The sequence below is a fragment of the Channa argus genome, chromosome 20 (assembly GCF_033026475.1).
Source record: "Channa argus isolate prfri chromosome 20, Channa argus male v1.0, whole genome shotgun sequence".
In the NCBI taxonomy this organism is placed as follows: Eukaryota; Metazoa; Chordata; class Actinopteri; order Anabantiformes; family Channidae; genus Channa; species Channa argus.
The window spans coordinates 18,091,732-18,109,549 of NC_090216.1; the positions used below are offsets into that span (position 1 = coordinate 18,091,732).

Here is a 17,818-nt window from a genome sequence, read left to right on the forward strand (position 1 = left end):
AAAGGATTTTCTCTATATCAATCCAGCATGTGCCTGACTGTTTTTAAAATAGGTTTCATACGTGCTGCTATTAGCTCTTCATAATATGTGTGAAAAAAGACATTTATGTCATTCTGCTGGTCCCCTGATGGCCATTACTAACCTAATATCCTGTTTCAGAGAGAGCGAGCCTCCAGCATGTTGCTTTTGGCTCTTCACCAAATCGCAGAAGTATGAAAATTACCCATCCTGTCATGGCCTGCAGCTCTTTAAAAGCGATCAAGGTTCCTTTTGACAAAGCTCTCGACGGCCCAGAGGCCAGACCTGACTGGCAAAATACAACTCTGCCTACCGCCAACACCAACCACGAAACCTCTCACCTCCTTCCCCTTAGAGGAACAAAGTAGCCAGGGGCATTTCAAGTTATTTGTAAGGCTGCATAATTCGATGACCACAAGGCCTGGCGATTATAGCTATGCGGGAAGCCCAGATAAACAGCGCCGGCTTCCTCTCGCCTTGTTATCAGCTTTCTCATACACTGGCTGGCCTGAGCTTTACCCCCGCCTTGCTCAACATGTCACATCCCTCTGGAGTGCCGAGCCCAGAAATAGCTTGACATGTTGTCTCTGGGTGAGCTCCCCTTCTCTTTTGGTGAGCATGTGACACCAGAGGCTAGAAGTATGCATTTCGTTGATTGTAGTGGCTTCCAAATGTCAGACAGTCCTGGAAAGACCACTTGTACTTCGAGAGCTGCATAATAATACGTTGTCACTGAAGCTCAGAGAGGCTTTAAAGAGAAGCAGCATTGCTTCACATCTGACAAATACAAAAAAGGAGGTTGAGTAAAACAGCCAAAGAAGTAAATAGTTCAGCATCGGAGTTTAGTAAACGAGAAAGTTTGCCCTCACTCAGACTGAGTCAAGTATGATTAATGCTGCTGCTCTTGACGTGAAGTGAACAAATGAATCAAGCTCCATCCAAAGCAAGAAAGAAAAGCATCATTCAGAAGCATTCAGGATTACTGACATTCCCCAGAGGCTGAGGTATTCGCCAGATTCCTCAAGCACATTCATGCACAAACAGCATCAGGTGTCAGGTGCTGCTTCTAGTCCTTCCAGTGTCAAGTTGGGATTGTTAAAAACGTCAGAGCCTGGTACTGTGAGGAGTTTGACTGGCAACTGGCAACACACCAGGAACCAGGCTTTTAGTGAAACAGATGCTTGCCTTTATGAATTGTGGCATATCCTCAGTACTAGACTTTGCGTCACAGTTCTCGGTCAGCCAGCTTTGCCAGGAATGAGTTGGAAGCTGTGTATAAAAAGCTGTCCTGCTACACAACTCATGCAAAAGTGGAGGATGTGTGTCTCTGTTTCTTTGTATGGATTCAAATGGCAGATAGAGTCCACTGAGGGAAACTGGATGCTAAATGAATCATATTTTCTATGCTCACTTGTGGTCTCTGCATGGTTTTTGTGTTTTCCAACTTTCGGTGTCTTGTCATTGAAATTGCCTCCTTTGAAATCAAATAGTCCCAGTTGGCTAAGTGTGTTCAACTATATTTAAACATCATTATTGGTTTGGCATTTCACCATCACATGTATGAACCAATTGTAAGGCACACAAGCATGAAACGTTTGTTTATAACGTGTGTGTGTGTGTCTGTGTGTCAAAAGCAGCTGTTGCTGTGTTATACTGGAGCCCCCTCATGTGGCAGTTGTCAGTGTGTGGTGTGGTTTCACATCATCTAATAAATATATTCATATACTGTCTAAAGAGACACTGTGCTGATGCCGTACATGTGTGCAGCACTTAAACCTCAACATCTAAGGTATAATTCTACTTTTTTAACAACTTGCATCTTGTTTTTGTACTTTTACAAATTACAGAGTGCTGATATCTGAGATGACGAAGTCACCAGCGAGGGGATGCGTCTGAAATGTTTCATTGTTGGGTGCTGGGTTCTGCTTAAAATGAAACTAACTGGGACTAACAGGCAATTTTTGTTATGTTGTAATGGCAAGAAACTGTTGTGCTGCTGAATGATGAGCCAACAAATTTGCTAATGGTTCATTTGTTTAATTGTCGAGTTGTATTGTTGCCTTTTTTATTTTATTGTTGTTTTATTGTTGGGTGATTTATTTTGTTGTTTCATTATTAAATGACTTATATTATTGTTGTTTTACAGTTGGGGGATTTATTTTGTTGCTGTTTCAATGTGGAGTGTTTTGTTTTATTGTTGTTTCATTGTGGATTGATTTATTTTATTGTATTTTTATTAAGTGGTTTATTTTATTGTTTAGCTGTTGAGCTGTATTGTTGACCTTATGCATTTTATTGTTGTTTTATTGTGACTTTTTTATTGTTGTTTTATTATTGAGTTATTTATTTTATTTTTCATTTTCGAGTTACTTTTTTTATTGTTTGGTTGTGGATTGATTTATTTTATTGCTTCATTGTAGAGTGATTTATTTTATTGTTGTTTTATTATTGAGTGACTTATTTTAATGTTTCATTCACGAGTTATTTATTTTATTGTTGTTTCATTGTTGAGCTGTATTGTTGACCTTATGCATTTTATTGTTGTTTTATTGTTGTGAATTATTTTATTGTTGTTTTACTATTGAGTTATTTATTTTATGTTTCATTATCGAGTTATTTTTCCATTGTTTTGTTGTGGATTGATTTATTTTATTGCTTCATTGTTGAGTAATTTATTTTATTGTTGTTTTATTATTGAGTGACTTATTTTAATGTTTCATTCACGAGTTATTTATTTTATTGTTGTTTCATTGTTGAGCTGTATTGTTGACCCTATGTATTTTATTGTTTCATTGTTGTGATTTGTTTTTTTTGTTGTTTTATTTATAAATTGTTATTTATATATTGTTATTTATTTATATACTACAGGATAGTTTATGCAATAAATTAAGGAAATGGTGTTGACCGGTGAAGAACTTAATAAATACCTTTTATACTGAACCTGTTTAAAAGCTTTTATGGGAAAGTGAATAAGGGAGAAATTCATATGGTGATATAGCTGATGTTTGATGGACAAAGTGAAGTGATGCACCGGAAGAAGGAGAAAACTGACATGTAGCCTACTTCCAGTGTGCACTATATTCTAACAGTACTGTGGCACATTCTTGCTTTGAGTTTGAGCTAATAAGGAAACAGACAGCAGTGGACTCGAGCTGTCTGAGGGACAGGGGTGAAAAAACTAAAGGGCCTCTGACATCAGCAGAGAACAATGATGCATGATTGGTTAACAGATGCATACATTTAACATGTTCGCTCTGGGGGCACTTGAGAGGACACTTCATTGTGTTTGCTCCAACTGTGGGGACACCTTGCTGCACACTTTGCTCTACTCTAGAGGGACTTTACTTCATTTTTTTCCCATGGTGGGGGCACAATGTATCAGCATATGTCAGTGGTTTGTGGTCAGATGATTTTGTTTAACCTTCTGCACGTTGCAAAGAACACAGCGAGACTCATAAACACTATATTCATGTTTCCTAAACCGAATGGCATGTTCTAACAAAATTCAAGAATTGAGTGACCATAAAATATATTTAGAATTCTACCATCCTCTGCTGGTGACAGATAGTAATGACAACACCCTGCCCTGTCTCCCAAACTGTACCTTAGGAGTCAAAGTGAACCATTTTGCACAGACAGAAAAAAGGAGTAAAGGGCCATAAATCACACAAAACGGTGAAACTCACCACTGTGTTTTTTGGTAATTTCTGGCAGCTTCATCCTGACTACATTCACTCCCATTTATTTTATCTCAGTGATCTCAGTAATAGAAACAAAGTCATGTTCGTTTTTGATTACAGTACCTGCAAGGTTCTCCTCAAATGCAAAAGTGTTAATTCATCTTTGTGTGAAGTTGTGTCCTCGTTGTTTAGTTTGGTGTTTTGATGTACTTTATTGATCACCGGGAGAAAATGTTGTTAGACAACTGTGCAGCTTTATTGGCACCATGTCCCGTCACGTTCCGTGTCCTCTCTTTACTTGTGTACATTTCCTCCAGGTTTCCTCCCAAAGTCCAAAAACATGTGTTAGGTTGGTTTAAATTGCCCGTAGGTATGGATGTGTGTGAATGGTTGTCTGAGACATACATAGCTGAGCTAGACTGGAGACCTGTCCACACAACCAGCGTGTGTGTGTACTAGAGTAAAGATTATGTTTTACTGCAGTAGGATTTATTTACAAATTCTGCTGAACTTAAGTTGTACTGATGTAGACGATTGATGTTCATAGAAACGTTTCCTTTTCTTACTCTGTTCTAATTGTGTGACATTTAATCATTTTGATCATAGAAGCGAATAGAAAACCATGACATTGAATTCAGAGAAAACCAAAGTAAATCTGCACTCTGGCATTGTGTGCTAGATGCTTCCTACACTAAGTGAACTAAACTGACAAAGAACACTCGAAACCAAAGCAGGTTGCCATTTTTTTTTTTTTTATTTTAGGGGACTTTTTGGAGACTTATGTACAGTATTCGAGCTGCAACCATCATTAGTTTATCAGCTGATCACTTTGACAAAAACATGTAGAATTCCCCTCAGCCAAAGGTGAAGTCTTCACATTGCCTTTTAAAGGAGCAATCTCAAACATATTCACTTGATCAAATTCTCACATTCAGGAACTTGCACTGATTACTTTTGGCCTCAAACAGTTACTTAAATAAAACCATGTGTTTTCATGCAACTACGAGTCAGAGATGTTTCAAACCTGCAGATGGCTATGAGTCAGCTCTGGGTCTTTTATGTGTAATGCATTTTAAAAACTCTTCACATTTTCTTAAGATCCTAATAAATTTGAACTTGAAAAGTAACTGCAGCTCAGATTGGTTACACATACAGTTTGTTCCTCTGAAATGAAGTGGAGCAGTTGAAGTAGAAGGACCATAAAAGAAACATTCTAACGGCACATCGAAATTGTACTAACGTTCTGAAAACCCTGTTCAGCACAGTGACCTTAAGAGACTAACTCTCTACTTAATGTGGGACTTTGGTTATTGATCATAGCAAATTAAAAAAAAAAAACACCAGAGTGGAAACTTTTTTACATTATAACTGTAACTGTAAGCAGAACCAAATAATCCAACATGATTCACACTGCTCAACAACTTTCGAATCCCTCCTGCTGTGTTGTGTTGCTTTAGTTCACCGAGCAGATCTACAGATCAGTGCTACGCAGACCCTCGTGGTTTATGTATTCCAGTGTCCAGCCGGCTGGCTGCATGTAGCCAGCAGCTCTGTCATATCAGTGAGCAGGCGGCTTGTTTGATTCTGACATCGAAAGTCTGGCTGTGACGCTTCATCTTAATCATCAAAGTCATTCAGAGGAACTGAACATCTTTAGTTGCTGCTTCTGAAAACTCTTAGTGAGTCACATCATCCCATTTGCGCACACACACAAAGATAAATACACAAATACGGCATTCATTCACACGTGCACATCTTCCTTGGAGGTCTGTCACGCTCCACGTTAAAACTCACCTCCATGCGACAGGAAACCTCAAAGAAAACATCTGATGTCATATTCCTGATAATCCTCCTTCACATCCCACATCAGAACATTCCAAACACTCTCTGTGTGTTTTCCGCAGCCAAATGCTATCAAACACATTCATGGGATGCAGACTTTACATGTGTGGTTTGATCAGTTTTCACAGGGGACAAAGACAAACAGGACATACCTCAGAATGATGTTTAACTTGTTGTGTTGCACTTTTTCTCTAGATTAGTTTGCTGGGTAAAAACAGGAACACCAAACATCTGGAACTTGATGCTAACAAAGCTGTGCTCTGCAGTAGTGAGGATAAGCACTTTTCGGAAAAGCCTTCTAACATGTGTCAGGTGCAATGATGCAACCTTGTGAATAACTGTGGTCATCACATCTGTCTGAGTAACTCACGTCTAGTACGTGGACAAAACCATTGTAGATACAAAGATTAGTAAGTGAACAGTAGCATCAATACTGGTATACTGTAACACTACACTGTCAGTTTGGAGGACTTGATTAGACAAATGCCGATGATGAAGACAATGATGTTTCAGAGGCTCTGCAGGATGTGATAAATAAGGAGCTGTGGTAAAGATCTATAGAAAACTTTGTAGATCTGTAACAGACTGAATTTATTATGCATGTAACATGACAAAGACTGTTTTCCACATACAGTTTAATCATTGTGGATTTAATTTGGCTCATTTGACCAACATTTACCAAAAAGACTCAACATGGGAACAGATCTCTGCAAACAAGTGGAAATTAATTGAATTATTCAACTGCAAATAGCTAAAGTAAATCACCTAAAGCATAGAGATTAACAGGGCAGTAACTGTGTTACTGCTTACAGCTGTGTACAGCTAAATACATCATTAAGAATTGGAAGGGACTTGAGCAGGCCATCCTCAAAAACTGAATGACTGTCCAATAAGGAAACTAGTGTGGGAGGTCACCAGGACACCTGTGATTCCTCTGAAGGAATGACAAGCTTCAGCATTGGTGAACGTTCCTCAGGTTCTTTATCAGTGATTTTGTCTGGTCTGATGGAGAAAAAGCTTAATTTTGGTCTCATTAGACCTAAAAAAGAAAAAAGAAAAAGTCTTCCAAATTTTATTTGACCTTTTTTCCCCCTCTTCACTACTCTCACAGAAAACATTGAGTGGTGAAGAACTTAGGGAAAATTGCTGTCTGCTGCCCCCAAAAGGTGGAGAATACTCTTCATGGGCACTGTAAGATGAATGTTTAAGTAAGTTTAAGATTCAGAGACATCACAAATATTGTAGAAGAAAGACAGTAGATGTAGATGCTAGAGTTGCATTGACAAAACAGCAATGTAAAAATGACAGTCACAAATTCATATTCTGACTATACAACAGTTACAGATTCAGCTCACTATGCTTTTGTTAAGGAGCATTTTAATGTGTCTGATCAAAGTAAATGTTGTTTTATTTATTTTGTCTTTAGTTTTTTCTATAATAGTGCATCTGCCACACAACTAGTAACTAACTCAAATTAAGTTGAGTTAATTATTTGAGGGAGGATATTTTGAAATGAAAAACATTTTGGTGCAGCAACATAAGTGCAGCAGAGGTTGAAGGACACTGGTCCAGATAAAGATGAATTTTGCAGTGACGTGGGAGAAAAAGTCCTTTCTCATGTGCACAGGAGGTTTTGAGTTTCTAGCCACATTTCAGTGCCAGCTGCCGATGTGCAGAGTTGCAAATGAAGCAAGAGTAAGCAAAAACTTTTTAAGTAGGGGGGGGGGGGGGGGTGTAAATTTACCCCCTTTGGAGCCTCCATGCAGCCTATTGTATGTAGGAATGATCACACTTGCAGAACAACTTTCCTCCAGACAAAGGCCTCACAGGTGGAGGACAGAGTGATGCCCTTAGCCCGGGTCAGATCCGGGTCCCTCCTGTCCCCTGAGCAACTGCAAACACAGATTAATGCAAACACAACGTTGCTATGGATTCCGAGACACAAATCACTCCATCCACTCAGACTGACCCCGGACACCAGCTCAGCGCCCTGTGGACATGGAGGACTCGCCTGCTGTGGACAAACGACTGGACTTTTTAGCGGACTACGTGCTGAGGACTTTGAAAGTGAAACAGGACAAATGGCAGAAATGCGTGTCCGTCGAAGAGAACAGACAGGCGCTGCACGACTTCCTGGACAAAGCCGAGCAGAGGATTCTGGTGGTGTCTGTGACCGCGGCCGGACTCCTGCAGCCCGCCGCGCACTTCCCCGCCTGCTCCAAGAACAAGGCGGTGTACTTTGTGAGACGGAGCAGAACAGCGCTCAGCGAGGATTCCATGAGACAAAACCTGCTCTGTGGGGACCTGTCTTACGCTCCGCTGGATCACTTTACCGCTCTGGTTGAGGAGGTAAGCAGCAGACCACGATGTGTTAATCATTGTTGGATCCCCGCTGGGCTGCAGGGCCGTGAACGTAGAACACTGTACTGCACATTTGTAAAGCAAATTCTGAGGCAGATCTCTCTGAATAAAACACACTGCTGTTTGCATTAGTTTGTGTTTTGCAGCAGCTTAAAGAAACGACTTGCTTTATAGGCTACAAGTTGCAAAAACACACCACATTTGTGTTTTCTTCATACATTTGAGACAAATGGAGACTAATTTTTTTTTTTTATATTAACTATTTGAGTAAGATGAGATTTTTTGCAAAAACAAAATAGGGTTAAGAAGACCCTAGCCCTGGTAGAGTGGTTCCCCCAGTTTCCTCACACCTAGAAGATTCCGTCTTTGTGTAGGTAACCCTAACCCCAAACCTAAACCCCAGGGTCTCCTAGGGGCTGACTTTAATCTTAACCACTGACACTAAAGAATTTCTTCAACAACTGGACTCGAGAATAAGGAAAACTTTACTAACATACACAGTATCATCCCTACTAAAAGCTCCATAGAAACACAATGTTATCTTTTAAAGTGGAAGAGTGACATGTGTGGGCTGTACCATGCCTTTGACTCGCCGCCTACTAAAAACCGCCCAGAGAGTCATCTAGATAAATTTAGTTTCCCGTAACCCCAACAGTCCAAAGAAATGAATGTTAGGTTAATTTGTGTCTCTAATTTCCCTGTAGGTGTGAACGGTTGTCTCTCTATGTTGGCCTAGACTGAAGATAGACTGGAGACCCAGTGAAGCAGTTACAGATAATAGATGAGTATTTAACTGTAAGTTAGACAGAGGAGGAAGTTAAGAAAGCAATTGATAAGCCTGAAGTGAAAAAAGCAACAGGTTTTAAAAACGTCTGATTTGCGAGACATACAGTAGTTTCTCCTACACTTCGTGTGCTTTATATAAATGATTTAATAGATGAGATTAGGTGGTTGGGTTTAGGGTTCAGGCCTCTCAGATTTTATCGTTGGTATTCTGATATATGCAGATGATGTGGTTCTGCTGGTAAAGACTGAACAGGACCTTCAGCACATGTTGAATATCGTACATTATCAAAGGAGACTTTAGATCAATAATGATAAAAGTTTCATAATGTATTTAGACAAAGGGAGATTTTCAAATGCAAGACTGACTTTATATAGGATCAGTTTCTTTGTCATACTCAGACTGTTGTAAGTATTTAGGTTTTACCTTGACGATCATCTCACCTTTGAGTTCAGAAGAAGGATCCTGTCATAGTCTCCTGGCAGGACTTGGGAGCTGTTCTAAATAAAGCATTGTAAAGATCTGGGTTGTAACACTTACAAAGGCTTGTTTAATTCTTGTTTCTGTCCAATCCTGGATAATGCTGCAGGGATCTGAGGCTTTTCTAATCAAACTGAAAGTGATAAAGTATAAAACAGGGCTATGCCTGTTTTCAGGTGGACATAAAATGGCCCCTAAATTGTCAACATGTGGGGACATGTGATGGGATTCAGGTGAGGCCATATGCCTTACAATAGACGTACTAAACAGACTTTCTATTGGGGTTGCTTGAACTACTATCCATGGGCAAGAGGACTTGCAGAATTATTTTCAAAGTTTGGTTTACAGTATATATTTCAAAATAAGACGCCACAGAGTGTAGGTTGTTTTAAATTCTTGATATTTCAAAATTATGAAGAAATATGGTAAGAAGAGAAACTAAAAACCAAAACTGACAACACACTGTGCATTAAGCAAATATTTTATCCTGAGCAATAAGTTCCTCTCAACCTGTGTCAAGATTTTTGGTTAAGGGAGGGACCAAGTAAAGAGACCGTGAAAGGGATTGCAAATAAGGGGATTTTATTGACTGACTTAAATGGTGAACAGGACCAGCACACGAAAGGAGTTAACTTGAAAACAAGAGGGGAACAGAATGACCAGAATAAACACAGCTAAGGGTCAGGGAATAAGTTAGACTAGGAGAAGAAAGAACTAACAGAGGCTACTGGGTAAATAAGGCACAGATAAACGTTAAACAACTAGAGCACATAAACACAAGGACTAAAGGGAGGCAGTCACAAACAAACTCAACATAAGGCACTGGCAAACTGAAGAGCACACAAGCAAACCTAAACATGAAAGAAACCCGGATAAAACAAGCGGAGAATAACTATGGACTAGACCAAAATACTGAATTAAACAAAAGGCAAAACCTCAGACCAAAACCACACAGGAAACACAGAGTCCAGGATACCAAAGTCCAAGATGCAGGAGTCCAGATTTCCCAAGAGTTCGAGAAACGTAAGTTTCAGGCTTTACCAAAAGTCCAGAGTCTACTGTGGAGTTGGTGAGGGTATTAATGACGACAATGATGCCCGCGATGAAGACAGTGACCACGATAGCAGAGACCACATTAACAATGACGAGGATCTGGCAGGGGAGTGAAGGGAAGACTGAACTTAAATAGAGGGTGGAACAGGTGCAAACAATGAGGGACAACGAGGGCAAAGCTGGGGAAAAGAACCAAGGACAGGAAGTAAGGAGAAGGGGCCACAAAATAAAAGTCCAGGGACAGGAAGTGCAACAAGACCCTGACAAACTGACAAGAGGCCAGAGGTCTGTCTGTCCGTAGTTAAGATCTCGTATTTTGTCTCTGGCCTTGGACCCTCGACTCTTTCATTCAGTTCCAGAGGAGGAACGAAAGTGTGTGTTGTGTGATTTGGATGAAGTTGAGAATGAAATAGATTTTGGTAAATGGCTGCTTATATAGCGTTTTCATCCAAAGCTCTTTACAAAGTTGCTTCTCATTCGCCCATTCACACACACACACTAATGCCATGCAAGGTGCTCACCCGACCCACCGGGGGCAACTTGCGGTTCAGTGTCTCGCCCAAGGACACTTCGACACGTATCGTATCACTGAGTAAGTGTTATACAACAAAAATAAACACCCCCCTCTTAAGCCCCCTCTTAAGCAGGGGATGTCATGCATGAGATTAGGTTTCTACTACTAGTACTGAGCAGGTTCCACACAGCCCCACTAAAGAAAATGAAGCCTTCAGTTCAACAAGGATTAATCCACTAATATCGGATATTATACTGTGTAGTAAGATAATGCTGATAGAGTCAATCACTGTGGCTATTTTTACTTTTGTGACTTTAAACTACATTATACTAAAACTAATATCTCATTCATTAATGCATTTTTCTTTCATACTCCTTTAGGTTGTGACCCCTTTGTTATCTAACACAAAGAACCACACTGAATGGCCACAAGTAGTGTCCCAGGATGTCTTACGTCACGTCCACTCTCTTAAGACCAATGTTTTTGTGGTGTCTGGTCAAATCCACGGTAAGACTCTGCTGCCTCTGCCTGCAGGATCAGAGAGAGTGGAGCAAGCCCCCCTGGAGACAGACAAGAGGTAAACTGAGGCATAAAGGTTCATGTCAGTGTACAGTTTGTATTACTTGTACATTTTAAAATGCTTTACTTATGAAATATTACAGGTGGGAAACAGTGGACGCCAGCATGATCCACTCCTTGGAGACAGCAGTGATTGAGTGGAGCCATCAGATCCGTGCTGTCCTGAAGAAAGACTCCTCTGAGGCTCTTCTGGAAGGCAAAAACCCCACACCTCACACTGAGCTGCTCTTTTGGAAGAACAGGTCGGCACCTCGATTATTACAGACACAACGTGTCCACTGGCAGCTTCTATTTTACATTTAACATTTTACTTTGTTGTTCTCTGCTTCCTTCTTAGAAATAGAGAAATAGTGAATCCTCCTCTATATTTATCATTTATCATATCATTATGTCAGGGTTAGGGGTTTGTTCCATTTCAGTGGAACGGTATGAAAACCCTCACAAAGTAACACTGCAAATTCAGCTGGTTCAAATGTTCGTTCGTCATCAGAAGAAACAAAAATTATTGTATAAAGGAGTGTATAAAGAAGTTATGGTAAAATATGAAAAATGATATCAGTGAAAATGTTTGCATCCCCTTAAGTAAATTAATTACAAATGCACTTTTATTAATTCCTGATGAAAGACGCTTTGTACAAACTCAATTTGCATGAACCATTATGATAAAAGAAGAACTTTGGTTTGTTGTTTTTGCCATTTCAAAATAAGGTGATGCAAACCTTTGCACCCAACTATATACATTTTGGTCAGATGAATACATTTTATGACATAAGCATAATAAGAACTTCTGATCCATTGTTGAGAGTCGGTGAAGGAAAGGGAATGGGATGAGCTGGTGCACATGTATGGAGGGGTTAGGAGAATTGATTTCACATGTACATACATGCACTTTGCTTGCAACTGTGAACAAGCCGAGTAGCATCGCATGGAGTGATGAGGCCTCTATCTGAGGCAAAAGTAGAAGGTAGGAAAATAAAGTGGTGGAATGAAGATTCATTTGCCCTCCAGCTGGGCCTCATGAAGATGTGATGTCAATAGGAAGTACTGACATTCTGAGAAAGCAGTGATTTTAGACACAGCCACAATGTTACCTTGCTACAAGATAACATTAGTAGCCTATTAGCAGCTAATATGTAACTATATATGACTGTAACCAACTATACCTACTATGACTGACTACACCTAATTTGTCAAGCCTCTCTTATTGTCGATTGGCAGCTGACAGTTTTTTTTTTGCATTGTGACATTGATTCATTTTTCCACACCAAAAAAAAAAAAAAAAAAAAGCTGGAGCAGCATTTATCTTCTTCACTTGGGTGGAATTGGCCACATATAAATATAATTACTTTATGCTCTCCAAATCTGCCGAGTTGAAGGCAGACACACACACTCTCCTAACATCTCCACCGTCTGCCTCTGCAGTTCTGCACTAACCAAACCCCTCCTCTGCTCCTGTGCCTTAACTATTGCAGCTCTGTGGTATAAACTGAGACAAACAGTACCATGCAGATTATAGCTAATATCAAAGAAATATAATAAGGTTTAGTGAAGAAGTATTCAGGACATTTTAAGAATGCAGTTTCATCATGATGGAGCTATGAGGGAGAGAGAGCTCTGTCCTTGTGGGGGAAAATAAGTCCATCTGGGTATCGCTTAATTAAAGGCACAATAATTATTTAAAATGTTTTTTATATTGGATTTACTAATAGGCTGATGTTTAAACCAAAATATGCTCTTCCGTATATTGTGATAATTTGGAAAAAAACAACCAAATCTGTGTTAAACTCAATCGGCACCTACATTCCGCTGGAATTGAATGATCCTTGTTTCATAATTATTAGATTATGTGGCAGTCAGATCAGGCTATTTGACTATTTGGGGTCACCCCTAGTTGACATATTAGAGGTGTCTATGTATAAAGCCAGAATAAAAATTAAGTAAATACATTGTTTGGCCCCTCTAACTACATTTGTTTTTAATGGTTCAGCAAAGTTAAGTGAATGACCACTTTGAAAGGTGGTGGTCCTGACCTTCTTAACCTACAGATGTTTGAATTGGCTTTACAAACAGGGTGGAGCAGCTGATTCTATTTAGAGGGTCCTCTGTGTGACACGAACCTTTATGTCCTCCCTCTTTTGACTAATTGAAGGTGCACAGATTTGGAGAGCATCCATTCCCAGTTAAAATCTTCTAAGGTGACTAAGATGGCCATGGTACTGGAGGCTGTGGAGAGCAGCTATGCCGCTGCTTTTATCAACATGCAGCAGGACGTTCTTGCCGGTAATGACGCCACAGTATCTATACATCTGACAAAAGAAATGTAATGACTTTTGTGTGAGGTGTAACATTTGCCTGATTGCAGGGCTAACGTGTGATTTAAGATGATTTTGAACTATCTAGATTTTTGCTTTGTTTCTCCACGTACCAGCCTTAGAGGAGGCAAAGGACATTTGCACTTACCTGAAGCCCCTGCAGCGGCTGTTTGAGGACATGGAGAACGTGGAGTTTCCTGATGTCAGGAGTCAAATCGGCCCGTTCATGCACACAGTGTGCCTTGTGTGGGCCAACTCCAGATATTACAGCACCCCAGCACACCTCATCGTTCTGCTGCAAGAGACCTGCAACCTCCTCATACAGCAGGTCAGCAGCAGTTTCTTCTCTGTGTCATGTGATACCCAGTCCCAAGGGCCCGTTTTCCTTTTTGTGGTAAACCTTTGCTGCTAAGTATTCTTACTGTAGTGTGTTTCTTAACTGCCCTGTCAGTGACCACCTGTATAGTTTTTTTATATGAATTTCTGTCTGTGTCACCGTCTGTGGGTGGGAAACGCTTCTCCTTCTTTGCTCAGGCATGAATCTTTTTACTAGTCGTGCTATCAAACTCTCCATTGCTCGGATCCTTTTTGTTATGTTTATTTGAAGCAAACCTCAGTTTCTCCTGCCAAAAAAAAGTATAGTTTATTAAAAAACATTTCCAACGAAAGACCAATCAGCCACCAGTCCTTGAATAAACTTTAGTAGGGGCCTGGGGCAACATAGAGGTGTAGGCCCCTAGTCACAGTCCGCTCTAATGTTCCTCTCACTCTGTTTGGATTATGAATGTATTGTGTTGTGTTTAAGTACCAATCAGGAACAGTAATCCAGTAGACATAATACAGCAGCTTTAATTGATTTTGCCCAGGAGCAGGAGACAAACCAGTAATCCTGTTTGGAATCGAGTTCTGCCCAGACTCTGCCAGACTGGCTGAGTTGACTGAGTTTTGTTTGCAAGTACAAATCTCATTGAACATTTTAATTATTCAGCTCACCCAGACTGTCCAAATGTTAATGCCTTTGTGATAATAGGTCGAATTTACCGATTATAATGACTCCTTTTCCATAGCTATGTGGAAAAATACTTATTTGGGCCAGTGTCTACAGTGTATTTGACTTACCTCATACACATCTGGTTATAGTACATGAATTCGGAGGAAGAAACCAATTACAAAGTTCTCAAAGTGTAGGTGTAAGGACGAATGGGATTGGTCTTTTAATCGATTTCTTGTAGGAGAGTAAATGGGCCCAAATCCATTTCCTAATATGTGAAACGATTTCGTCAGTCACTTTTATTCCAGTTTCTATTGTGTGTGCTGTTCTCCAATATTTGGGCTTGTTTTGTTATTTGTCAACTATTTTTCTTATCTTATCTTTAACATAATTTGTCCTTAAATTATGACTTGAATAAAATCAAAGGTGTTTTGGATCCACATTCTTTAATTTGTCATTATATTAAGAAACATTAAAATTGGAACATATAAAAGCTCTCCATTTGAAAAAGCCCTTATATTAAAAAAAAAAAAAAGTATTAGAGTAAATTGATTTTGACTTAATTCTACACATACTTTTCGTAAAACCTCACTGATTCCTTAACTATTACAGATTACATTAGAAAAAAATACATTTATAAGGGAACAACCTTTGAATGAAGTTAATGAAGTTATCCACAAATGAATAAACAGCATGGACTTATTGCTGTTTTAGTTGGTTATGAGGCAAAAACTTGTAACAGGTGTCGAGTGAAACCTTCCACAGATGCCGTGTGTGTGTGTAAAACACACTCTGCAGGTGAACTCTGGAGGGAAGTAATTATGTGAAGGTTAGAGGCAAAAAACTGGTGAGAATTGGAGCTGACATTTCTGTGGACATTAAATAATTGACTAATGGCAACGTCATCACATTTATACAAATATCTGAGTAGGTATGCTTTTGTAAAAATTAGTATTTTTTCATTTCTATATAGTTTATTGATAATATTGTTAACTACCAAGCTAACGGGTCTGGCGAACAGTAGCTAGCAGCGACAACAACGTTAGCGCTACATTAGACAAACGTTTCTTCAAAGCTCGGTGTCCTAATTTCTAATCCTGTAACAGTTAGTTTATAGTTATAGTCTAACATTATAATTCAGTCATGTTAAATTTTTGATAATTTCGCTATAGTATTCCCACAGATTCAAACAAAGTAGAAATAAATATATGTACGTTACAAAATCCTTACAACCCCAATTCCAAAAAAGTTGGGAAGATGTGAAAAGGTAAATAAAATCAGAATGCAATGATTTCCAAATCTCATTAAACCATTTTTTATTCACAATAAACAACATCTGCTTCATGCAAAGAAGAAGCCATTTGTGTAAACAATCCAGAATTGCTCCCGTATTGTCTGGGCCAAAGGTCATTTAAAATGAGCTGGGGCAACATGTAAAACTGTTCTTTGGTCAGATGAATCCAAATTTGACGTTCTTTTGGAAACCATAGACACTGTGTCCTGTGGAGAAGAGGGTCCCTCCGGCTTGTTATTAGCGGACACTGCAAAAGCCTGCATCTCTGATGGTACGGAGGTGCTTTAGTTCCTATGGTGTGGTCAGCTTACACATCTGGAAAGGCAACATCAATGCGGAAAATAACATAGAGGTTTTAGAGCAACATATGCTCCCATCTAGACACCGTGTCTTTCCGGAAGGCCTTGCATATATTTTAGCAAGACAATGCTAAACCAAATACTGCATCCATCACAACACCATGGCTTCACAAGTCCTTTCACAAATAGAAAACATTTTGCAGATCATAAAATGAAAAATTCTGAAGCAAAGGCCCAGGTCTGTTAAGCAGCGAGACTTATGCTTCGGACAAGAATGAGACAACGTTCCTCTCCTAAACTCCAGCAACTGTTTTCCTCACTTCCCAGACATTTACACACAGTTCTTAAAAGAAGAGGTAATGAAACACAATGGTCAACATCACCCTGTTCCAACTTTTTTGAGATGTGCTGCTGCCATCAATTTCAAAATGAGCTAATATTTGGCATGAAATGGTAAAATTTCTCAGTTTCAACATCTCATATGTTTATGTTCGATTGTAAATAAAATATGAGTTGATGAGATTTGCTAATCATTGCATTCACTTTTTATTTACCTTTTACACATTGTCCCAACTTTTTATTGCTTGTGCATTTAGATATTTTAAATAGGAGATGATGACAATGTCAAGGAGGCCAGGAAATTGGAAATCAATGGTAACCTGAGAGAGTGTTTAAGGCCTCAAAACCAAAGTATGCCTGAGAGAAGCTATCATGGTAACAGAGGAATTTAACCAAAACCAGCTCAGAGGAAAAGACAACCTAGGTAAACCATGAAAAGCCTGTTCTACTACTAAAGAGCCAGACTACATCAGCTTTGTGTCTCTAAAGCCTGGGATGACATAACAAAAGAAGACATAAGACCCCGAATGCAGGGAAGAAACACTGTGGATCTGACAGTATGAGGGGATAGAGGTTGATTTGGACATATTGCTTAAAAGAAAATATATGAGCAAGATTAATCATTAAAGAAATATAGTCATATAGATGTGTGACTACTTTTGAATGTATCAAAATGTATCAAATATCAAGATAATTAAGAAAAATGGTTAAAAGCATTTGAAATGTTATGTGTAATCAGACTTCTCCTAATGCTGAACTGTATGTGTGTAATGCTGGAATGAGAAAGTAACAAGGAGGCTGTGCAGACACTGACAGCTAGAGAAAAGGGGAATTACCTTGACAATAATATAATGACGGGATCATAGTAATTAACAAATCTGTGGTGCATAAACTGTGTATGGGGAGACATGACCTAATGTTAGGATTTGATAAAGATATAGATATGTAGGTATCAGCTCTATGCCACGAGGTGATCAAGCCATCTGTAATGCTGTGTCTGTATGGTAGCTGACGATCACATGATGGAAGTACGTATTCAGAGTGTCAAGGTGTGAAGTCTTACCTGTAGGGAAATAACTATAAAACCCAGAGGTTTTTGAGAGTTAGACATGCAGCCTTCGACTTCCAGATGTTTTAAACAACCAGGAGTGCACCAAGGCCAACGGGAGACATCCAGGATCCGCCGAACTAGGGCCTGGAGATGAGACTTCAACACTGAGGAGGGCAACAGCTGATGGGCTCAAAATACAACCACAAACTTTCAACAACACA

The 17,818-nt window shown here is 39.4% G+C and overlaps 1 protein-coding gene across 1 annotated transcript in view; it reads left to right on the forward strand.

The window, feature by feature from the left end:
• The first annotated feature begins 7,499 nt into the window (after positions 1 to 7,499).
• Positions 7,500 to 17,818, forward strand: part of dnah9 (dynein, axonemal, heavy chain 9) — a 157,204-nt gene continuing 146,885 nt past the window's right edge. The window contains exons 1-5 of the mRNA XM_067489060.1: positions 7,500 to 7,889; positions 11,113 to 11,309; positions 11,395 to 11,553; positions 13,461 to 13,591; positions 13,740 to 13,951. Of these exons, the coding sequence (XP_067345161.1) occupies positions 7,539 to 7,889; positions 11,113 to 11,309; positions 11,395 to 11,553; positions 13,461 to 13,591; positions 13,740 to 13,951 (1,050 nt within the window). The 5' untranslated portion in view covers positions 7,500 to 7,538. The remainder of the gene's footprint in view (positions 7,890 to 11,112; positions 11,310 to 11,394; positions 11,554 to 13,460; positions 13,592 to 13,739; positions 13,952 to 17,818) is intronic.